The sequence below is a fragment of the Erpetoichthys calabaricus genome, chromosome 18, assembly GCF_900747795.2.
Source record: "Erpetoichthys calabaricus chromosome 18, fErpCal1.3, whole genome shotgun sequence".
NCBI lineage: Eukaryota > Metazoa > Chordata > Cladistia > Polypteriformes > Polypteridae > Erpetoichthys > Erpetoichthys calabaricus.
The window spans coordinates 25,855,311-25,880,806 of NC_041411.2; the positions used below are offsets into that span (position 1 = coordinate 25,855,311).

Sequence of the window (25,496 nt, forward strand, 5' to 3'; positions counted from 1 at the left end):
AAGTATGTTTGTAGAAGTCTTCTTAATCTGTCAGTACCTTTCACCTGACTCAAGAGAGCCCACAGACAGCATTTCCCTGAATGCCAATTTCTTCGGTCTGACAGCTTCCCTCACAATTTGATGTTCTAGAATTGCCACCATGAGATGCTCTGACTGCTTGAAAAATAGCTTTTAGCAGCTGCTTCCACAACCGAGGTTTTGAAAAAGATTAATTTGGGCTCAATGTCCCCACCCTCACCCTGCACATTGGAGAAATTCTTCAACCTGCCTGGCCTGCTGCCCCTGCGATCCCCACCAGGAAAAGTGAGAAGAGATGAGACTTTCATCAACCAGAGCTGAGAGGGTGGGCTATATCGACTACTGTACTGAAGAGATTTACCTTCCTCTGTACTGTGGGATATCTATGTAACCAAGTATTAAATAAATTGGAGGCTTTTAGAAATTCAGTAGGGGCATTATCCTCAATTCTCTGTTAAGTCTGTTGCTCCCTCGACCTGACCCAATTAAGCAGTGGTAAATGAATGAGTGAAAGAATGTATTGGTATAGAAACAAAATCTGCATAAAAAAACAACATATTATGTATTAGAGCTTGAAGGTCACTGATTTTCTTTGTTCACACATGAAAAATTGATCTTGATAAGGGCAGACTGCTAGTTATTCAAGACAAACTTAATTTTTCAAATAATGACTTGCTACAATGTGCATCATATAGACCAGTTTCACTCCTGAATAACAATGTTAAGATACAGCGGATGTCTTAGAAGGACTGAGAAAGTGTTTCCCTCAGTAATATCACAAGACTGACCCAGATTTATTAATGGCAGACACTCAGCTTCAAACCTTGTATTAAAGTAAGGTGAGTAAAATGGTCTCCTTGTAAACTGTCCCTGGTATACACATTAGAGTAAGTAATGTTAGGGGATCACAAATGCCTTATATTCTGGTTTACCGTAGATTGGCAGTGCTGTACCACTGGCGAGTCTTTATGTCAGATGTATCTTGTAACACTAGGGTAAATTGTATGCTGTGTTTGAGCAGATTACTCGACTGCAGTTTAAATTAGAGAAGTAGGTGATGGCATGCAGTTAGGGGAGGCCCAGTTTATTAATTGTAACAACGCAATATTAACAAACCATGTATGTTATATTTACCTTTTCTTAGTAGTTTAAACACTAATAACACTGTTAATCTGAAGTATTCAAAATAAAATGGATCAACTGCAGCTGTTCATAGCTGCACATATGTATGATTAGCTTGGATAAAGATAGAAGAGGCAATGAATTACTAAGAAAACTCACATGAAAACAAAAATGGTGGAGAGGTGGTCATCTACTGTACATAAGACAACATTTACATACAGTACGAGCATCTTGCCTATGGAAGATATGACAGCTTCTATACAAGTTAGAAGACAAAGCTAGAATGATATAGCAGTGCCAATAAATAAATATATATTATCTGCCTTTAAACTCAGCCTAATATTTGTCTGTTTTCTGCTACTTTGCTTTAAACTGGCTATAATTGTATCAACCTTCATTTATTACTCATGTTCTACCCCTCCAAATAGTGGTCAGACATTTCTCTTTCAGAATATTTAGAGCTTCACAATTAGTTATATTGTATGGTTATTACAGAAGAATAAGTTGTAAAATTCAATAATGTTGTTTACAAAAAATGCACTTTGAATGCTATTCTTATTTTCATAGGTGTTGGAATATGCTTCACAACACTATAAAAGTGTCAGTAAATGTGTCAGAAACAACCAGAAAAAAATGTTATATGAAATATATACAAATAATATGTCCACTTTTACTATTTTCAAGCAGTATTCATATTCTTTATTGAAGAACCCTGGCCTACGTATCATTTTGAAGGGCAGACCTTACTAATGTCTTTACAAAAATAATAATAATACTGAAATACAGAAAGTGGAATGTGGCGACATTTGAGAGCTGAAACACCCCTCTCATTTAGTAGATCTATTTGTCAATTTGAATGCAATTGATCAGGACAATTAAGAAAGCCAGGGAGGCAGGTATTACTGTGATGCAGTAATTTGGCCATCTTTGAGGGAAGAAAGAAAACATTGCAATGTGGTATCAGGGTATGCAATAGAACATTTAAAATGGCAAAAACCCTACACTTTAATTATAGCAGTGACCAAATAAATACTTTTTTTCAGTTTTTTACAATTTTGCATTTTTGTTCGAGCCCACCAAAAGGTCCAAATTGGTGTGGTTTAGTTCAAAGAGTTAAAAAATGCATACACACGTTTAGATATTAGCAGAAGCATAGCTCTGCTGCTTGTTAACTTTATTGACCTGAGCTCAGTTTCTTGCCAGGTTACTATGCAGGATTAGTATGTTCTCCATGTATCTTTGTGAGTTTCATTCAGTGCTGGTTGATTGACTATTCCAAATTGTCCTTAAATGAGTGGAGATGTTTGTGTGTGATTGACCCTTTTGATGCACTGACATCTCAACCAAGGCGTTTTTGTCCATTGTACAAGATACAACTTTGATTCCCACTATAGGCTTAAGAAAATGGATGCTTGACTGTGTTATGAGAATAAATTAAAAAATTCCAGTTACTGTATTTTTCATTTTGTTCATTTTGGTTTTCTATTACTATTTATAATTAGAATATATTAATCATTATAGCCATTGTTATAAACATGATTGTTTTGACTGCTATTAATTTAGTTCACAGATACAGCATTGTGATCAAATTTTGTCTACTATAATAGTTTTATTTCTTCAGAGACACAAAGAAAATGCAGAAAAAGCAAAATATTATTGTACTTTAATTACTATTGTGCTTTTGTACAACAGACAGCAAAGGCCACACAGATCAAAGAGACACATACTGTGTCATATTGTTTTGAAAGAGCACTTTGCTATAACCGCTATTTTCTTGTACATTTTGTACAAGCCAGTAGCCGTAAAGGTGCTGTAAAACTTCATTTTTTAAGTTAACTGAAAATTTCGGAATGCATAAGGAAAAAGATGAAGAAATCAATAAAAAATAGTTTCTTTGTATTACAGCTGTACATATTAATCGACATAAACTATGAAATTTACGGAGAAAAAACCAGCTCAGCCGTGCATTCTTTGTTGGCCGCAGTCGCTCAAACGGCGCAACCTGAAGGGGGCGTTTAGTACTACATTTCCCAGAAGTCATAGCTACGACGAGGAGGACATACAGTTTGAACCCTGGTGAAGAGCTATTGAATTCTGGGTTATGCGCCGCACAGGTACTGCATGAGAGCAAATACACTTACCAAATACAAAAATACAAATTAAATTTATCTCCTATTACAAGTATTTTACTAGCTTCATTTTAAAGAAAAAAGTAAGGAAATATAAAGAAAAAAACTGTCGTCACAACCTCGGTGACCTTTGACCTAATAGTCGAGTACTTTATAATTCTCCCACCAGCTAATTATAGAATAAAAATGTTGGTTATATTTTATTTACGTTGAACTTATTTTCAACATGTATTTTCCGGAATTCCCATTTAAATGTTAGAAAAACGACACTATATGGGATTCCAATGCGGAAGTGGAGGCATTCCGTTTCTTTACCTGTGATATTAATATACAATACCTACTTTTGAAGTGTTCACCAACAAACATTGCCTTATTGTACTGTAAACTATTGTATGTTCATAATTTTACACGGCACAATACTCCAATTTGGAATAACGGATGTATAGTAATTCGAAACGAAGAAAAATATGTGAAACAAGTAATTTGATGTATAGTGCACAAATTTTATAGTAAAAGAAATCGCATGCTTTTTGAATAATTTTATTCAAAATGTACATTTTCATTTTAGTTTAAAACAGCATAATTTGGTCAACTGCAGTTCTAACATTGGTGCAGAGCATTTTTTTCAAACTGAAGGCTCTGACTTTAACAATAATGCTCTTTCAAATAAACTATTCAACAATATGTATAGTTAAAAACTAAATAGTTAAAGTCTCCCTTTTCTCCTAGAGCTAAAAACAAATGATTGTTTTTTTATTGCTGTACATTCTCTATGGAACTTTTAAGATTGCCACATCGTTTTGATTGCAGTAGCTGTGCATTTTGTAATGATCCTGGAACAAGTGATCATTTGTTTTTCTTGATTACATCAGTTTCTGGTATGACTTACATAAAAATTTTTTTAATTCACCTCGACCACAATACAATGCAACTTTTAGATCAACTAGAAAACTATAAGATAGAATGTAATGCTTTCTGAGGAGATTCAGCAGTGACGTGCGGTGAGGTTCATGGCTGGTGACTCCTTCAGAGTCAGATTTACAAATACGTGAACCCCAAAGAGTAGCTTATTCACCAGCAGCATGCACATGGACAGCTGGTTATGTTTCATATCTCATCGGCATTCTTTACACACACACAACGAAGGTACATATTTGGCTAAGAAACAACGTTACTTTTATAGCGGCGAGAGAAAGAGCGCATCTATCTGCTCCTCACCCTCCATGTGTTCTAAATTTGCCTTTGCAATTTCACAATTCATACTCATTCAATACAAATGAAAGAATAGAGTGGTGTACAAAAAAACGGATTTCGGTTTTGACCTTAATTGAAATGTTTAGTTGTTTTTAAAAGCTTTTAATTCTGATGCTTTAATCGATTTTATCACAGAGTGTTCAACACAATGATAAGAAAAACAAAAGAATATTTTATTTAAGGTCAAAATTTAATTTTTAAATATTGTATTGTTTTTTTCTTAGACTAATCCCATTTTTTATAAAATTGAAAACTGTTTATGGTCTTACCTTAATTTGTAAATTAAGTCCATGCGCCTATCCTTCTCCATGAAAATCTCTGTCCCTTTCTTGTAAAAGTCCTCTTTATTTTCCTTTAGTCTTAAAAGTCTTAATCTTCCATATTGGCAGTCAGTCAGAACAAAAAATAAAAATGAACGGACCGCTGCAGTGCACTTGACTTTCTGATATAGCTAACTTATTGGCCTCTGCGTAGAAGAACAGCAGCAACAGGCACTGGTTTGGCTTACATCCGCCCCCTTCAGGGCGGCACGGTACTGTCTGCCTCGCTTTGTGCCTTTTCACTGCTGTTTTATGTCCAACCAGCAAGACTAAATGTGCCACACACATTCACTAAAGATATTAGCCAGGCTGTGGAAAGTCAGGGTGTATAATAAACGTGTCTGTAAACATTATATTGGCGACATACAGAGAGACGGCAAGAGGCACACGCCAATTGCATGTATCAACCCAGTGTGTGAGGCAGAGATCAGGACCAGTCTGAGGTATGGTGAGGCTCGTCGCTACCGCACCTCGTGTTTCTCCCCTGTATTTGAACAGGAAATGCGCCAACTCAGTGATTTGAACTATAAAAATGATCAAAATTATTGGAATCTTACAAAAAACAAATTTATAGCACAGACCAGTGGACAAAATTATTATTTTTTTTTTTTACTTTTCACGATGACTGCCTCCCCTGACCGCACATCCTTGAGATTTAGACAAGTAAATCCCTCAATACAATGTAGAGGAGAAGTAGATATTTAATCTTGTAGTTTCCCCTTTAAAAAAAATTAAAAAGAGGTAGATGTAAAGGAAACATAATTTTCACAGTGAACACACAGGAGAGGACGCAGAATAAGACAAATATGAAGCTGCATTTTTTGTTTTGTGAGTTTTGTTTTTCTTGTGCATTGCATGAAGTAGGCACAGTGGTCTTGACACCACCATGAAACGTTAAGAGTGTATTTATATGTATCATAACTTTTTAATGATACTGCCATAGGAAATTACTGTTAAAACTTGGAAGACTCTGGTATTTATCAGAATCTCAGTCCAATTCATATTCATATATACACTGTATGTATATATGAATATGAATTGGACTGATTCTTGATAAAAAAAAAAAATCTTTGGGAGGGAGACAAGGGAGACAAGACATGATCTTCTCGGAAGACAATTTGAAGTCCCGCGAGAGACACTTTAACTTACTTCCAGCTCTTAAAACAACAACAAGCAAAACACGCAGCTCGCCAGCAGCAGAAAGCCAGCAGATGATCCGACCACTTCTCCTTGCGTGCGTTCAGCCACCCTAACCCACCCCCCCCCCCCCCCCTTCACAATGTGAGCGGCAGAGACACGAAGTGGCAAAAGGACTTCTGCTGTACAGGCTTTAAAATGATCGACGGGCAGCGCGACGACAGCAGCAGCAGCAGAAAGACAGCAGATGATCCCACAGCATCTCCTTAGCATGTGTTCAGCCCCCCCCCCCCCCCCCCTTCACAGTGCGAGCAGCGTTATACGTCCTGCAAAAAAGAGATTTAACCACGCCCCGGGCCGGAAATAAAGGACAAGTATTGTTTATACAAAAGTTTTAAAGTAAAAGTGAAAATAATGCATATGTAACAATTCCCATGAAAATAATAATCTCTTTAAATTGTATATCCAGTAAACCAAACCCGGGGGTAGGCAAGCGAAGCGAGCAGGGGGGCGGAGCCTCTAGTGTGTGTGTGTGTGTGTGTGTGTGTATATATATATATATATATATATATTGTGCAAGATGGCTGGGGACCCTACCCAGCCGGAACGCCTGGACGGTCCACAAGAGGGACGATACCTCCCCTGGGCCACGAGAGGGCAGTCGCCCTGGTCTGCTTGGGGGCCAGTAAAACTAAGCTGGGAAGCTCGTCCCTGTGAGAGGACGTGGCCACCGCCTGGGGGTGCCCGGACAGTTATGGAACCCTGGATGGCAGCACTTCCGCCACACCAGGAAGTGCTGCCGGAAGAAATCCCAGGGGCACCCAGAGTGCTTCCAGGTACTCATCTGACACTTCCGCCACACCAGGATGTGTCGTCAGACAGAGCACCTGGAGCCCATCCGGGTTACTATAAAAGGGGCTGCCTCCCTCCAGTAGACAAGCCAGAGTTGGGAGGAAGGAAATGGAGCTTGTGAGGAGGGGAGTGGAGGTCACAGAGAGAAAGAAAAATGAAAGAGAAAGTTGTTGGTAACAAGGCATTGTGGTGCTGGGAGAAAATATATTGAGTTGTATGAGAAGAATATAATTGAAAAAACACAACTTTAAAAATAAAAATAAATTAACAAACAATGAAGACTCACTAATGTGTTTGTCTTGCGGTCTTGTATATATGTTATCATCTAGTTGACTCTTGGAACTGGCCAACTCTATTTAATTTCAAAAGCAACAGGGGCTTGGTGGTGCTCAAACATAAAGAATGCGGGCAGTCACCTACAGTTCACCCTCTGGTGGTCTTTCTGAGTGTCAACTGGATGATAACATGCATACAAAACTGCGAGATCACCCCCCCACCCTACCCAGAAGGGGGTGGGTTGATTTTGCCCTACAGTAATTTTAGTCGACCAATAAGAAACGTGTACCAAGTTTCATGAAAATCGCTCTAGCCGTTCGGAGGTGACGCTGGAACATACATATACTGTATATACACACACACATACAGTACATTGACTTTTATACAGTGATCCCTCGCTATATCGCGCTTCGCCTTTCGCAGCTTCACTCTATCGCGGATTTTATATGTAAGCATATTTAAATATATATCGCAGATTTTTTGCTGGTTCGCGGATTTCTGAGGACAATGGGTCTTTTAATTTCTGGTACATGCTTCCTCAGTTGGTTTGCCCAGTTGATTTCATACAAGGGACGCTATTGGCAGATGGCTGAGAAGCTACCCAACTTACTTTTCTTTCTCTCTCTCTTGCGCTGACTATCTGTGATCCTGACGTAGGGGGTGTGAGCAGGGGGGCTGTTCGCACACCTAGACGATACGGACGCTCGTCTAAAAATGCTGAAAGATTATCTTCACATTGCTACCTTCTGTGTGCAGCTTTTAAGTATGCTGCACGTGCTTCGCATACTTAAAAGCTCAAAGGGCACGTATTGATTTTTGACTTTGTTTCTCTCTCTCTCTCTCTCTCTCTCTCCCTGCTCCTGACGGAGGGGGTGTGAGCTGCCGCCTTCAATAGCTTTGTACCGGCGGTGCTTCGCATACTTAAAAGCTAAACAGCCCTATTGATTTGTTTGCTTTACTCTCTGTTTCCTTTGAAGAGGAAGATATGTTTGCATTCTTTTAATTGTGAGACAGAACTGTCATCTCTGTCTTGTCATGGAGCACAGTTTAAACTTTTGAAAAAGAGACAAATGTTTGTTTGCAGTGTTTGAATAACGTTCCTGTCTCTCTACAACCTCCTGTGTTTCTGCGCAAATCTGTGACCCAAGCATGACAATATAAAAATAACCATATAAACATATGGTTTCTACTTCGCGGATTTTCTTATTTCGCGGGTGGCTCTGGAACGCAACCCCCGCGATGGAGGAGGGATTACTGTATACAGTATATAGGTATGAGAGAGAGAGAGAGTACCATTTATAAATATGGTTAAAACTGAGTAAAGATAGCAAAAATCATCTTGGAAAAAGCAAAAAAAAAAACCATTGCACCAAGGCACTTATGGTAGGCAGAAGCAAAACCAGTTGTGGATGATAAATGTGTTGTTAATATTTTCATATTTTTCTCTTAAATTGATACTGTTCATTACAATCTAATGTACTGAACGAAATTGCATACTTTGAAATGTACACAAAAGTGTTTTGCATGCATGGCTGTGCATATATGAATTGTAATAAGACATAATTAATACTGTGTGATTGGTACCTTAATGCATTTATTATAAAAATAATTCATTTAAATATGACTAGCAGTGTGGCTTATGACTAAAGCAGAACTATCAAATACATCTTCTAGAGGGAAGAAAATGCTGCACGATGACATTCCTAGCAATTGTTTAAATTAGAAACTATTTATTTTACTTATTGGTTTAATAGGGTTCCCGTTTTATCATGTCAGATACATTCGGATATTTTTGAGTAGCTTAAATACCATTAAAATGTTTGCTGATCAAATCAGATTAGTGCATCCCAGACCTTTACTTTTTTCCTGATTTCTTTCTAAATGTATATAATGGGCACACAAGATGTTGTTCATTCTAAAATGGTTGCTATAAATAATGTGTGTAAGTAAATGTGCAGTATGATAGAATGATGTCCCATCCAGAGTTTTGTCTTGCACTCAGTACTGCAACCACAGCCCCAGTACAACATAACTCTGACATGGACAGTGTTGTTATAGACAATGAAGGCATGGACACACAGGTGCAAACGAGACCGAATTCTAAGTTGGAAATTGGCTAGAATGAAGACATGTGGCCACTGCAGCCTTTAAGGGTCAGAGTTTGACTCCCCTGGGCTCCCTAGATGGAAAGTAGAGATGGATGGAAAGAGATGGAATGGAAAGTAAAGGATTGCAAGTTCAGTTAACACAACTGAAACCAAACTGAAAGAAAATGCTCTTCTGTAGAAGCTATGGTTGTAACTTATCTATAGAGCATTTTAAAATGCTAATTATAAAATACACTATTTAAACAAAAATTGTGAAAAAAATAATAAAACATTGCACATATTGAAGAGACAAACAAGGAGAAAAAACATATTTCTATGCATAAACCAGTACCAGCAAATCCATTTAAATCTTTGATAATAAGCAGAGGCACATAGTGCTTTACAAAAAAAAGATCACCTTATTAGTACAAAAAATACAAAATGTAATGCTTTAGAAGTACACGATTAACTATGTGTATGCAAAAACACAAATTATCCAAGATATAGATTAATTTTCAAATCATGCATGAAACAAGTAAACTTATTTTGACACAGAGTTTAATCCAAGGTAGCAATTAATATCTCTTTGGTATTAAAATCACTAGATACTAGTTGGAGGCAGATCTGAAAATGAACTTCTGCAGAACATAACACAAACATTCTTAAACCTGAATATGAAAAATGTGTGATACATTTAAATAATAAAGAGAAACAGCTGTTGGTAGTGGAAATTTGCTATTTCCTTTATTTATTTATTTTTTATTAACAGCTTATGGTAAAAAATGGAGATGTAATATGCCATAAGGATTCATGGTGGTAGATCACTCAGCTGGGATTAAAATAAATGCTTTAGATTGTGTAACCACTGGTTCATTAAATATTCGTCTTTGGATAAGAATCATTAATCATTTACAGTAGTTATAGTTAGTTACAAAATGATTTAAAAGGAAAATATGATGGCATAAAATATTCACAACTAAAGCGAAGGACTTTGCAAAATCTTAAGTTATGCAATGTAAAATTTACAACTCTTTTTCAGATCTGTTTTGAAGAACTGGAAATGTTATCGTTTGTTTGATTTCCATTATTTAGAGCCAGTGTGCTTCTGGAAATAATTAATCCAGCATATCAATAGACTGATGAGTAGGCGCAAGAGGACAAACACTCTAGTAGGAGTCAAAGCAAAGGTGAACTCAGTGAAAACAACCCTTCTACAGACCACAGAGGTAGGCTTGCATTTATTTCTTGGTAAATGCACTTTTTTTAATTGTCTTTGGGAAACTTTATCCTGTACTTATTAATTTCTGGTAGTGAGTTTATTATGTTGGTTAGCAGTGTGGTCGGCTAGATCAGTGATTGTCAAGTTTAGACCAGTGCACCCAACTGTGTTTGCGGGTTGCTCCTACTTTCTACGTTTTGGTGTCTGTCTAGAAATTACAAAACTGGGTTTGCTAAAATTGTATTGAAAAGCATTTGTGTATATAGTATGTGTAATGTATTCATAATTTGAAAATCTTCACTGTGCAGTAAACAACACTGGAGAGGTTACAGGTTTCATCATAGTGTTCATTTATACAGACACCTTCACTCACTGAGTGAATGTATATGTTCAAAAGTTCACCTTAAAAGCATGTTTTTAGAATGTGTAAAAAAAAAAAAACAAACTAGAGTATCCTGTTTCAAAGTAACAGGCAAACTTCATACAGATGGCAGTCAGGCATGGAATTTGAACCGTGGGTGCCTAATTTGTGAAAGAGCAGTTTTATCACATTGTACTAGGCAAAATTTGAACATGCTTGTGACACTTAAAAATTATGACTTGAACTCTCATAACAGTGCCACTTGAAAACACTAGTTAAGCTTGATTTAAGTTTACGTTCATTAAGTGCATTATCACTCATGTTGCTCAATATCATTAACTGCAATTTTCCACCATTCTTTTGATGATTTGTAAGTCAGTATTAAAACAGTTTATAAAACTGTAATAAAAGTTATTAATTCAGCAAAATGTTGCTTTAGGATTTCTTCAGTTGTCCACTAATGTATTGGAATGGGCTATAAAGTAGCACCTGCTCCTCCGCCTCTGACATCTTCCTGTTATGGAAAGGACAAGATAGGAGTTTAGGACATGGTGCATAAATTAATCTGAAAGATGGCAATGGGAAAAATGAACAAAGCAGCTCTTTTGTGATTGACTTGCAGTTGTGTGGCTTGCAGTTGTCCCTACAATAAAAAAAACTAACTTGTGCTCCCAGTTCCATAACTTGTCTTTAGTATACAGAAGAGACAAATAAATTGTCAGTGTTGTGCCCTGTACGTGTAAAGATGGAAAGGCAGAAAATACATGGCTATTTTTTACTTTGCAATATCTTGTTTAACCTTTTTGGTTAAAATAATTTTTATATGCAAAATCATGAGTAACTATGTATAAGTCAGCATCTGAGGTACATGCTGCAATTCCTCAATTTTAGGTATAGCAAAAATGCTAATGCCTAATCCACGAAATAAGGAAAATGTTAGAGTGCACAATGGAAAAAACAAGTCAGGAAAGAAGGAATTGCACATAAAGACTATGATAAGTCTCAGACGTTTCTTATAATTGAAGTCCTAATGCTTTTAACTCATATAGGATTAATAATATAAAGCATTGATAGTGTGTTTTAAATTGGGCCATGAAAGCCACATTGCAGGTCTTGAGAAGAGCTGCTAGTAGTGAGGTGCAGATATTTGTCTTATATAATGTAGCACTTTTGATATTTTTGTATTTTATTGTTATCCAATAAAAAACTACTTGAACTACTGATCCTTTCATTTTTTTAAAAATGTTCATTATTCATTTTAGCTCCAGAAGCCCAATGGCCAGAGCTTTCAGCCACACATTTCGCTTTCTTCGAGGTGGTGCCTTTAGGGTTTTCAGATTACAGGAAAGGACCGCAATGACACTACCTGAGATGGGCCGTGACATCTTCAGGGCTGCCATTAACGCCGTGCTTCCAGATAACATGATGCGCCAAAATCTGGTGTTAGAAGATGGCCGCCTCCAAGTGGGCAACAAGAGCTATCCACTGCAAAACAATCTGTACCTTGTTGGATTTGGAAAGGCTGTATTAGGTATGGCAGCAGCAGCAGAGAGGATTCTCAGACAACATTTGATTCAAGGAGTAATTAGTGTCCCACATGGAATTCAGGAAGAGTTGCAAAAAGCTGGACGAGTGTAAGTATCACAGGAATCAGATGTTAATATTTTTCAGGTTTAATCCAATGCAATATTGATTCATGAGGATGTCAGAAAATACGAAGAGTGTTGAAGTGACCCATTTGCGTTTAGAGTTAAATCCTACCATTGCTGGTTCTGGTTAACATATTATCCTTATATCTGCATGATCACAGTAATTGAATGACACATCCATCTCTGTGTTTGGTATTTTATTAGCATTTTATCCATGGTGTTATTGAAAATGCAGCAGTATGACTGCTAAAAATTGGATTAATGTTAAACATTTAAGCTATATCTTATTTCAGTAAAACTAATGTTCAGACCCTCTGATGTAATAAGTGAAGGGATCATTCTACTATCAGCAGTATTTCCAACAGGTGATGGGATTTTTTTGTTAATCTAATTTCCATATTTAAAACAAATAGTTATGAATATGTTTTCACTTATTAAAGCAATTAGTGAATGGCAAAACAGGAGGAGTATCATTAGGTCTGATTGATAGATAGATATACACATATGTTTATACTATAAGACATATACCAGGATAGCTGTGTTTTCCAGTAGTAATTAGTCACAGTACTACAGGCTGTCATGGAACAAAATACATGTCTTTGTTATTTTACTATAATGTACAGTATTATATGGTCCAATTGGAAAAATACATGTAAACAATGGTGTATCTTTGTAATTGTAAAGTGTTCTGGTATGGGGTTTCAACATAGAAATCGCCCATATAAAGTCAAAGTTTATTTGGTAAAGACTTCTGAATACATTTTTGTTTTAAAAGATATAATAGAATATTTATCAGAAGTTGAATCAGGCAAGTACAATGTTATTCAAGTGTAGTAGGAATATAAAACCTAATAGAAAAGCAAGTACTGTTTATGTATTCATGGGCTAATGGATATGGCACAGATTTTCAAGTTAAGGGAACTGAAAATCTTGAATGGACAAGACAGTGGCTCCAAAATGTCACAATTATCAAAGGAATTGAAAAAGTTCACCCTGCAGAATTTTTTCATCCAAGTAATATCTTACTGGGGTGAATAAGAACATTGAAAAGTATTAATGACTCACTGCCATGTTGGAAATCATGGATTCAAGCTAAAATGATTTAGTCAATTTAAGTCAACCTTGAGTTAGCAATCTAAAAAAAAGTTGTGAAAGCATTTTTTCAACATATAGAACTTGTGGAGAAAAATTATAAAGAACAAGAGAATTATGGCATTACTCAACCACTGAGCAAGAGCAATTTTTTAAGTATTAAAGAAATCAAAAAATTTTAAGGTTCATTTTCTGAGATTTTTGAGGTAAGGAAGACAGATATTTTGAGGTATTTATTTAAGGTAAATAATAAACATTAATTGTGATGTTGTATTGCATGTTGATTAGCATATGCAAGTAAGAATTTCGCTGTACTTTGCACACTTTACGGTAATGACTCTATAAACCTGTACTCTAATGTAGGTGATACTAATAAGTTTCTGTTTCAATGGCTATAGTCACCTAGCCTTGACTTGCTTATGGTTATAGAGAAAGCGGGCTTTCACGTGCATTTATCACGTGAGAATCTCACCCATCCTGGCAATGGATGTCACCAAATAAAAGGCTCATTAAGAACACCAGAAACAGATGCACCACGATATGATATCTGTATCGGATGGATGTTTGCTCCCTATAGAAGGATTTGACTGGATCAGATAAGATTCATACCAAGTGCTCAGTTATTGCAGCTTCTGTAGTTGTTGCCTAGGAATGAGGGGTCATTCACTCGATTAGACTTCAGTGACTCTGAAAGTGTACCAGTTTTCCAATGAATTGTTCCAGGTGCACGGCATGTCTGGCTGTGTCTGCCTCTCATACTCTACAAGTCACAGAACTTTGGTGGCTGCTGAAAAAATGGTGTGTAATGTCTTCTGAGTTCTTATGAACAATATAACTATTTTTATTATGAGAAACAATAGGTTGCATTTAGGCTCCCTAGTTTGATGAGCTCTTGATAACTAAGCGATTACATTTAAGCTCTGCGAAATAACATACATTTTATGTTTTATTGCACTGAATCATTCCTGTTTTACAAGCAATGTGCTGTATGATGTGGAAGGTATTATATCCATTACTTGCCTTTCTAAGAGCAAGTGCAATAAAACAATTCCATTGTTTTAGTAACATGTGGTAATACACTAACTGATGTACTGGCTTCAAGGTAGTTTCAATAAAATAAGTTATATTTACAGTTAACATTGCATATAAATGGGAATCCCTAGAGTAGTCCTACCCAGTCTGTCTATGCACGCTATAATTTCTACACCACTATCTGCAGTTCTACTTACGTAAAAATTTGATGCAATCATCGTTTTCTTCCTTGCTTGGTATTATTCTGTCATTCTCATATCATCTTACTCATTATGTCTTCATTATTTTAGAGATATGCTACTGAATGGTGACAGTCCAATCAGAGTGATGGAAGGAGCTCACCATAATCTGCCAGACAAGAATGCCTTGGAGGCTGCCAGCACCATCAGAGACCTAGCAACTGGACTGACCAACCATGATTTGCTATTAACGCTCATCTCTGGTGCGAAATAAGATTACTTTGAGCTGCTGGGCCTTTGCATCCTCACTTTAACCAGATAATTAATAAGTTTTTCCACATAATTATTTAGCAATATAGTATTTCCACCAGTTTCTACAGCAGCCTAGTTATCTTCTGACTTTTAAGTGTGGCACCAGTTCTTGAAATGAAAATTAAAGTGATCTGATAGCATATCAGTGGCCAGCTTATTGTAGCCAGGCACAGAAGAGAGATCAGTTCATAATCATGTGAGTATACTGACACAAGAGGATTCCCAGAGAACCTTTAAATTTGGACTAAAACTATTTTCTGTTTTAGGTTCCATGATGTGACGGTTTCTTCCCACATCCCCAAAAACCTGTGTGTTAGCTTAAACGTTGACATCAAATTGACCAAATATGAACAATGGTTTGTGCATGAGTGGGTCCTGCAATGTACTAGTGTCCTGTCCCTGCCAAGTTCCCACGTTGCACTCAATGCACAGGTAGACTTAGGGACCCTGTGACCCTATATTTGATCAAGCATGTTTTGTTTGGGGGGGGGGGGGGTTATCAATCAATACATGTTCTGTCCCTGGTTTTTCCATTAAAGTTAAAGGGAGCCCTAGCCAATCTTGGCAACATCAGGCACAAAACAGAAACCAACCTTGGACTTGTTAATGTATTCTATACTTTATTGTATAATAATATGCACAGATTGTTGGAGGAAACAAGGGTATTAGAGGGGAAAAATTTACAGCCTTAGAGATAACACATAAACTCCACATAGACAGAAAAACCTGGCTGGGAAATGCCATAAAGCTACCATGTGTTCACAATAAATCAATATTTCCTGAGTCCTCAGGTATATTTTAAAATATTCTGCCTTGCTTGCTGCCATGAAGTCCTATTTGAAAAGACAATGCTCTTTCAACACAAAGTAGATTTTGAAATATCAAGAAATGCATTTGACATACTAGTGAACTTATTGCTAATATCTTAACATATTACTTTAATAATTCTTACAATTTACCTATGATAATTTTTTGAACTATATTTTAAACATATCTCAAATACTTGGTAAGATATTGCTAAATGTTCATTTAGATTGATGTAGTGTTTATTTTACTTCATGTCAGCTTATAGTTGCAGTATGTTGTCTGTAACTTAAGGGGCTTATGTAACTTGAGCATAATCCAAAAGACAGGCAGTACTTTCACTGAGATTGTCCTTTGAAAAAGTGAGGTCATAAACTATGTTTGAATGGTTCATGGTTATTTACTCAGTAAAAGTTCATAGATAAAAATGTCAGTGTTTGTATCCTATAAGGAGAGCTTATATTGGGATGTTGTAATTTTATAGTTATCACTACAATATCTCTATTTGTAAAACATATTAGTTGAAAAAGGTTTATAGGGTCTGCAACAATATGTAACCACCAGGACACCACCCCAAGCAACACTGCATAATTTATATCTACAGTTCTAGCAGCACCAGTACACAGAATGGTCCCTATCAACATGTTTCCAACATATACCACCTGAATATGAACACATTCCACCCAATAATTTAATTTAACCCTCACTTTAGTTTTTTTTGTATTTAGACGTGTTTAAATTTAAAATTCCCCTACCAGCTTTCCAATTCAGCATCTTTAAAGCATTTGTTGTCTGCTCAATCACCTTCTCAATGTCATATTTAGAAACCTTATCTTGTAGGTTTTACAATCAAAATGTCAGTTACTTTAGACACCTTGTACAATATGAAGAGGAACTATGATCTTATTCTAATCATAGAACACAGTTATCCTTTTTCAGTATTTGGGGTATTCTTCAAGCAGTGTTTTTTTATGTATTCTCTATATCAAGCTTTTAATAGTTTTGTTAGATTTTAAACATATGTGTTTTTTCTTAGGAGGAGGTTCTTCCCTGCTACCTGCACCCTTGCCTCCTGTTTCTTTAGAAGAGAAACAGGAACTGATCAAACAACTGGCCGCCAAAGGTGCCACCATTCAGGAGCTAAACACCATTCGCAAGGCCCTTTCACAACTGAAGGGTGGAGGTCTGGCCCGCTATGCATATCCTGCCCAGGTGAGAGCTGCTTATTCCAATAACATGGAAAATGATAGTTTCTATTTGTGATTAATGAGGTTTACAGTTCTAAAGTATAGTACTTGAGTCCATTAACATCTTATCTAAACTGCTTCAATCCACAGAAATGAACTTTTTATCTGTAATACATTTGCAATTAAATAGTCATGAAGATTTACAAAGCAGTAATTTAATGCAGAATATTAATTCTATTCTCTTTAAGCACACTTACACCTAAGAGCCCAGAATACTATACAAAAACTACAAATACAGTAAGGCTAAAATACTTTAAACACAAACTGCAGTATTGAAATATAAACCTTATGCAATATCTCTCTATTATAATAAAAAAATCTTGGGAGACGAGACTTTTTAACCTGCGACGAGACGTGATCTTTTGAAGAGACTTTTTGGAATGAAGTCCTGCGAGACGGAGACTTTTAACATGAGATTCTTTTAAGTCACGTCATACTTACAACCTTTGGAAGCAAGTCCCACGAGACGTTGACTTTTGCCATTAGATTAATTCAAGTCATGCCCTACTTACCACCATTTTCAAAAAAGACCACAGTCCTCTCACCTCTCAGTCTTGTGAATGCTTTTGACAGACACACTTCTTGTGCTCTCAGCTCTTATAAATTTTAACGTTTTCCTGACTTTAAGTTCCCAATTAAAGAAGACGTATTATGTCCAAATCTTATTGAAGAATTTCATCACGAAGGGTTATCATCAGAAGAAATGAGTACACGGGCAATCCTAGCACCTAGAAACGATGAAGTCAAACGAATTAACGCTAAAAATGTCGACCGGTAACATGGCAAAATGGTTAAACACGTATCAATAGCCTATGCTGAAACAGTTGGTGGTGATCATACGGAAGATGAAAACAACAACTTAGAATATCACAAAGAATATCTACAACCATTAACACCGTCCGGTCTTCCACTGTATGAATTACTGAAGAAAGAATGATGTATCCAAGAAAGGTAATGTAGTACGTCTCCCACGGATAACATTAGACACCAAAGGAGATCTTGATATGCCATTCGTATTAAAACGTTAACAGTTTCCTGTTAGAATAGCTTTTGCAAAGACAATTAACAAATCTCTGAGCCAAACATTCGAAAAAGTAGTTTTCTTTAATAGAGAGAAAGAAACGAAATGCAATCACGGGCAGTTATACATCGCGTGGATGCAAATGTAACACTTCACATGAAAATTAAAATCTGTTTAAACTGTACATTCACATCCCCATACACGAAAGGCAGAACCGCAAAGAGGCTAGCACGTAGTGCTGGCCAGAGGGTTTGCGAGCGAAGTGAGCAGGGGGCAAAGCCCCCTAGTATACAAATAATTATATACTTATGCAGGGTGCTAAATTTCAGATTCCAGTGTTTTTTTGGTAAGATGCATTATACAAAATATCTGAAAGCAGTATCATTTGTGACAGCTCATCTACAAATAAGACTAAGAGCCATTGATATTTCTGAGAAGAACCACAAAATGGGAAAGGTTTTAGTAAGTTAATAATCAAAATATCACTGTTATCTATAAGTAAGCAATATAACAGTATCATCAGTTCTATTAGGATTAAGTTATGCTAAAACAATAAGTTTTCAACCTTGATTTAAATGCTGGGATCATTGAGGCTTCTCTGATAATAGATTAGGAAAAACATTCCAGCGTGTGGGTGTAGGTAAAGACGTTTCCTCCTACACTAGTTTTATTTATCTTTATAATGTTAAGAGAGTTTACATCTTGAGACTGCAATGTTCATCTTTGAAAGTAGGCATTAGTAAAATCTGTAATGTTACTCACCTTGGCATGAAATGAACTAAAACAACAATAAAAATTACAATAAAAATTACAATTGACTGGAATTAATTTGAGGAAAGTATAAATGGCAGTTTGTACACTTGCAAGAAATTGGTGAATTCATTCATTTGTCCCTTTTTTTCTTGACCTTGATATCATTTGGGCAATGAGGGCTGGAGCATATCCACAAGTCAGTAAACAAATGTAGACAGGGCACTAATCGGTCACAGGGTAAAGAAGCAGCCACACACAGATCTCAGTGCACTCTCTCACACCTGCACTTGTATTGAACCAGTTTATAACCACCAGTGAACACAGCATGCACATCTTTGGGATGTATTAGGAAAACAGACCACCTGGAAAAAACTAAGACAAGCACACTAACAATGTACAGATTCTGCTAATAGAGTGCTCAAGTAGGGATTTGAATATAGGTCTCTACAATTGTGCTAGCCACTCTACTTCTGTGAGCTGACATACAAAAAAAGAACATTTTAATCAACTCTGTGGCTTCCAAAGACACATCCAAATGCTTATTAAAAGATTTACCAATGCTAATATTTTTCAGAATAGCCTGAAAATAAAAAATATAAAATAAAATGTTTTATAGTTGAAGCATAACACCTAGTGTCAAGGATACCTCGACTTCCTTCAGTTGCTGTGTTCACTGCAGAAAGAGACTTTTCAAAAGCAAAGCTACAATAGTAGGAAATTGGCATAAAAATTGCCCTTTTAAGCTTTGAACATAAATTAGATTACCTGTTCCATTTGAGAGACATTAGGATGGACTTAAAAAAATAAAAAAAACAAGGAAAATTTTAGTGTAAATGATTACTCAGAAAAAAGAGGTAGAAGTTTGACTGCATGAAGGATTAGAGTACATATGTGGTCAAAGAAGCAGAACTAAGTATACAGTACAGTATACAGATAATTCTAATTGAACAATATTAAAAAGAGGTATTAAATATGTCTAAATAAAGGAATGAAAATAGACATTAGTTGCTCAGTGCAACTTCAGGAGCCTGTGGAGCCTTACCAATTCCTCCTCTTCTGTACCCAGTCTAATAGACATCTTTTCAAAACATTCTGTCTTTCTGATTTATTGTACATTTTGCTGCATGAATGTGTTTAGATATTTTATAAGGCTGTAGTAGTATATAGAGAGAGTTAGACAAAAAATGACACCAAAAAGTTTGATGTGAGGCGTAAGTGTCAAAATGCATCTTCCGCTATGAAATGTCATTTCTCTCTTAATGAGTGCAACTCAAATGAATAATTACAAAATGCTTAGGTTAGTAGTCAGGCTAATAAAAATATGATTAACTATAGCCATTGTATTCTAGAGCAATATTTTCAATACAGAGATTCCAAGTCACATCTAAAGAAAGTCATATAAACTTCTGCAAAAAATCAGTCCATTAGGAAAGGGTTACAAAGCTACTTCTAAGGCTATGAAGCTCCATCAAACCACAGTTCTAATGTTAAGTTAAAAAAATGGGACAGTAGAGACTCCGGGAAATTAATGATAAACATTTTACATGAAGTTTCAAATAAATTTAGAATAACACCTAAGGATCTACAGCCCCTTCTCAGGTTTACTAATCTCTCTGTTCATGATTCCACCATCAGAAATTCACTGGGTGAAAATGGGATTAAAGAAGAAGAAGAAAAAAGGCTCACTACAATAAGCAGGAACACTTGGATCAAGTATGTCAAAAACCAATTGGGTAATCTCAAGTTCTTCAAGAGCAGCACTGCACTAGACAGATGTTCTCTGAAATGTTGTGGGTGTTAAAACGATAAGGCATTTTGTTTATATGGACACGCACAGCACATTAACATATATGTCTGCCTCAGATTTCCATAGCAATGATGCATATTGGCATATTTATAAATTAATTTGGCGGCATTTTATAAGGTCCTTTGCTGGAAAAGAAGCTTTAATTACTGAATTGCTAGCATGTCTTATAATCAATATAAACACTAAGCTGATTTTCATTGTTTTTTTCATTTTTATTGATTTTTAAATCTTCTGTCAGAAGCATACCTCTGACAAAGTTATTTTATGTATACATTTATCCTGCTTTTTAATGCCGTTTTATTAAACCCAAGTGATAAATCTGGTTCTCTTCCTACAATTAGAATATTTAGGAAAATATTCTTTTATTTTCATTGTATAGCAAATAACAGTATGGCAGTTATGCCTAGCTAATACCTGAAATATGTGAAATGGATTTATAAGACATCCTCAACATTTTTGGCCAAATTGTAGTATTGGTAGAAAAAGATGTTAGGTAGCATCAGGTTTTCTTGTCGCTTTACAAAATTTGGATATTGTTATCATTTTTAGCTGAAGTTACTTTTGCTTATAGTTCTTCACATTTTCACTGTGCTGGTATGAGTTCCTTCCACGAGTCCAAAGAGTTGCTGTTTGGTTGGAAAGAGATTTTGGGCTTGGATACATGACTGATTTGGGAATGGACTAATGGGACATCTCAATTTGACTCCTGTCTTGCACCTGTCACTGCCAGTATACACCCATACTATATGCAACTAGAGACAGAAAAAAGCATGTACCAAAAACAGTGGGATGGAGGATTCAGACAAAGTCATTTACATTTACATTTACAACATTTAGCAGACGCTCTTATCCAGAGCGACTTACAACAGTGCTTAGTAGTCTACGACTGTTCTTCAGTCTTTAAGGCTAGGATTAAATCTACTGTCATTAAACAAGTTACCGCTGACCAAGTTGTACACAAAACCATGCTAAAAGAAAATAGAAAAAGGGTAGAAAAAAAAGTATAGGGACTTTAGTCCCCTAAGTGCTGTTTAAAGAAGTGTGTCTTCAGACGACGTTTGAAGACAGTGAGGGTCTCCGCTGTTCGTACAGCAAGAGGAAGTTCTTCCACCACTGAGGAGCCAACACTGCAAAGAGTCTTGATGCATGTCGTCCTCTTCTTTTAAGTAAGGGTGGTTCGAGACGAGCAGTGCTTGATGTTCTGAGAGAGCGAGAAGTGACACGCTGCTTAACCAGTGCTGATATGTAAGGTGGTGCAGTTCCAGTTTTGGCCTTAAAGGCAAGTGTTAGGGTTTTGAACCTGATGCGGGCAGCCACAGGGAGCCAGTGCAGGTTCCGCAGCAGAGGTGTAGTGTGTGAGAATTTGGGAATATTGAAAATGAGTCTTGCAGCTGCATTCTGGATCAATTGAAGTGGCCGTGTTGCCTTTAGTGAAAGTCCAGACATCAGAGAGTTGCAGTAGTCCAGCTTAGAGATGACCAAGGTCTGGACGAGAAGCTGAGTAGCCTCTGTAGTGAGAAAGGGGAGGATTCTCCTGATGTTGTAAAGAAGATATCTGCAGGACCTGGAGAGGTTGCTGATGTGTCATTTTCAGCATCATCATCCACCCATATATGTTCTAAGCACTATTATAGTTCAGAACCACATCAAGCTGGATGGTGGAACTATGATGTATTTACACCACTCCTCAACATCATTTTGTAGATAAAAATATCGGTCTAGGGAGGATTTATATACCCAATACCAGATCAGAGGTGTAGGAATGTATAGGAATTAAAGAAACAACCCACATTTTACCTTTCAGTAGTATATTATATGATCACACCCCATGTTTCATGCTACACTGCTAGAAGCAGGCATTTGAATGTATCTAATTTTTTGGAAGCAGCCACTAGCTATTCTGCATCTTCGGAGTAAAAAAGAGAACACAAACTGTGCCTTTATGTTTATATAAATGAATTCACAAATTGTAGCCAGAGGGGAGGCTATCCCAAACCATATACTGTATCCAGTTAAGAATCATGACTCGAAGTACAAAGATGGAATTCTGCAAACTCGAAATTTAATTTTCTCTTATCTTGCAGGTGATTGGCCTTATCCTGTCTGACGTTATTGGAGATCCTATGGACCTCATAGCCAGTGGACCCACTGTTCTTAGTCATTCTAATCCACAGGAATGCTGGGAGATTTTTGAAAAGTATGACCTGTGCTCCTCCCTTCCATCTTCTGTCAGAGAGGTTTTGATTGAAATTGAGACAGACAAGGAACCAGCTGCAATATCTAGAACAGACACCAGCCATAGCTATAATGTCATCATTGGTTCCAACACACTAGCCCTTGAAGCTGCTTCTGCTTGTGCTGAGCAGCTTGGCTTCCTGCCTATTGTGCTCTCTCCAGCAGTATGTGGAGAGGTGCAGGCAGTTTCCCACCTTTATGGCTTGCTGATTCGCTTTGCCTGTCAGGCCCTGCTCCCTGGAGGGCCCTCAGCTCATCTGAGAGCTGCTATTCTGCAGCTGGGCCCAGAAGTTGGAGTCCCTGACTGGGATCTCTTCCGAACACTCAAGTCCATAGAAGAGTGCACTGGTTCACTATGCCTACTTTCTGGTGGGGAACCCACAGTGCAATTACAAGGTAAAGGAAAAGGAGGCCGAAATCAGGAGCTTGCATTGAGAGTGGCTGTAGATTTAAGTCAAGGTATGCCTTTGCCTGCTGGTTCTCATCAAGTGCTATTTCTCAGCTTGGGTACTGATGGACAGGACGGCCCAACAGATTCAGCTGGAGCGCTATCGGAACCAAGTCTTGTGCACCAGGCAATAGCTCAGGGACTCAACCCCTCAGATTTTCTGAAGAACAATGATTCTTATTCCTTTTTCAGTCAGTTCTCAGGAGGTAAATGCCTAATTCGCACCGGACTGACAGGCACCAACGTGATGGATGTGCATTTGGTTCTGATCCAAAGGACAGGTGACAGCCAAATTTAAGAACACATTTTCACACAACACCCCATAATAACAACATGAAAAAAGTTTACTTGAGATTTTTGCAAATTTATTAAAAATAAAAAAATTGAGAAATCACATGTACATAAGTATTCACAGCCTTTGCCATGAAGCTCAAAATTGAGCTCAGGTGCATCCTGTTTCCCCTGATCATCCTTGAGATGTTTCTGCAGCTTAATTGGAGTCCACCTGTGGTAAATTCAGTTGATTGGACATGATTTGGAAAGGCACACACCTGTCTATATAAGGTCTCACAGTTGACCGTTCATGTCAGAGCACAAACCAAGCATGAAGTCAAAGGAATTGTCTGTAGACCTCCGAGACAGGATTGCCTCGAGGCACAAATCTGGGGAAGGTTACAGAAAGATTTCTGCTGCTTTGAAGGTCCCAATGAGCACAGTGGACTCCATCATCCGTAAGTGGAAGAAGTTTGAAACCACCAAGACTCTTCCTAGAGCTGGCCGGCCATCTAAACTGAGCGATTGGGTAAGAAGGACCTTAGTCAGGGAGGTGACCAAGAACCCAATGGTCACTCTGTCAGAGCTCCAGAGGTCCTCTGTGGAAAGAGGAGAACCTTCCAGAAGGACCACCATCTCTGCAGCAATCCACCAATCAGGCCTGTATGGTAGAGTGGCCAGACGGAAGCCACTCCTTAGTAAAAGGCACATGGCAGCCCGCCTGGAGTTTGCCAAAAGGCACCCGAAGGACTCTCAGACCATGAGAAGGAAAATTCTCTGGTCTGATGAAACAAAGATTGAACTCTTTGGTGTGAATGCCAGGCGGCACGTTTGGAGGAAACCTGGCACCATCCCTACAGTGAAGCATGGTGGTGGCAGCATCATGCTGTGGGGATGTTTTTCAGCGGCAGGAACTGGAAGACTAGTCAGGATAAAGGGAAAGATGACTGCAGCAATGTACAGAGACATCCTGGATGAAAACCTGCTCCAGAGCGCTCTTGACCTCAGACTGGGCAGACGGTTCATCTTTCAGCAGGACAACCCTAAGCACACAGCCAAGATATCAAAGGAGTGGCTTCAGGACAACTCTGTGAATGTCCTTGAGTGGCCCAGCCAGAGCCCAGACTTGAATCCAATTGAACATCTCTGGAGAGATCTTAAAATGGCTGTGCACCGACGCTTCCCATCCAACCAGATGGAGCTTGAGAGGTGCTGCAAAGAGGAATGGGCGAAACTGGCCAAGGATAGGTGTGCCAAGCTTGTGGCATCATATTCAAAAAGACTTGAGGCTGTAATTGCTGCCAAAGGTGCATCGACAAATTATTGAGCAAAGGCTGTGAATACTTATATACATGGGATTTCTCAGTTTTTTTATTTTTAATAAATTTGCAAAAACCTCAAGTAAACTTTTTTCACGTTGTCATTATGGGGTGTTGTGTGTAGAATTCTGAGGAAAAAAATGAATTTAATCCATTTTGGAATAAGGCTGTAACATAACAAAATGTGGAAAAAGTGATGCGCTATGAATACTTTCTAGATGCACCCACTGCAACCAACCAACCTGAATGATCTGCAGAAAATCTGCCAGGGACAAAACCACTCTTGAGCAGTATACAATGCTGGTGCATACTTACTTCAAAAGACAAGATTGTTACTGCAGCAAAAGGAGGGCCTACTAAATATCAAAGTGTGTAGTTTGAAGGTTTATGCAAGTAGTGCTTTTCTACTTTTTATTTGTATTTATTTTTGACAAATTTACTTTGGCTTTAAAAATAAACTTGTGGAACACTTAGGTTGTCAATAAAAGGAATATGTGCGAGTATCTTCAGAAATCCAGAATGGTGATGACTTTTATGGGGACTGAACACT

General features: G+C 37.4%; 2 protein-coding genes across 2 annotated transcripts in view; one reads left to right on the top strand and one right to left on the bottom strand.

The window, feature by feature from the left end:
- Positions 1-25,496, bottom strand: part of tcta (T cell leukemia translocation altered) — a 39,965-nt gene that overhangs the window by 3,222 nt on the left and 11,247 nt on the right. The window lies entirely within an intron of this gene.
- On the top strand, positions 10,254-25,420 carry glyctk (glycerate kinase). Its single transcript, XM_028824856.2, has 5 exons — positions 10,254-10,421; positions 12,038-12,409; positions 14,839-14,990; positions 16,880-17,055; positions 22,756-25,420. The coding sequence occupies exons 2-5, from the start codon at positions 12,051-12,053 to the stop codon at positions 23,650-23,652; spliced, it is 1,584 nt and encodes a 527-aa protein (XP_028680689.2). The 5' UTR covers positions 10,254-10,421; positions 12,038-12,050; the 3' UTR covers positions 23,653-25,420.

Excerpts from the sequence above, each read along its gene's own strand:
- glyctk (XM_028824856.2), top strand. The coding sequence starts at position 12,051 with ATGGCCAGAGCTTTCAGCCACACATTTCGCTTTCTTCGAGGTGGTGCC. Across the intron at positions 14,991-16,879 it reads GCTATTAACGCTCATCTCTG|GAGGAGGTTCTTCCCTGCTA; the intron begins GTGCGAAATAAG and ends GTTTTTTCTTAG. Across the intron at positions 17,056-22,755 it reads GCTATGCATATCCTGCCCAG|GTGATTGGCCTTATCCTGTC; the intron begins GTGAGAGCTGCT and ends CTTATCTTGCAG.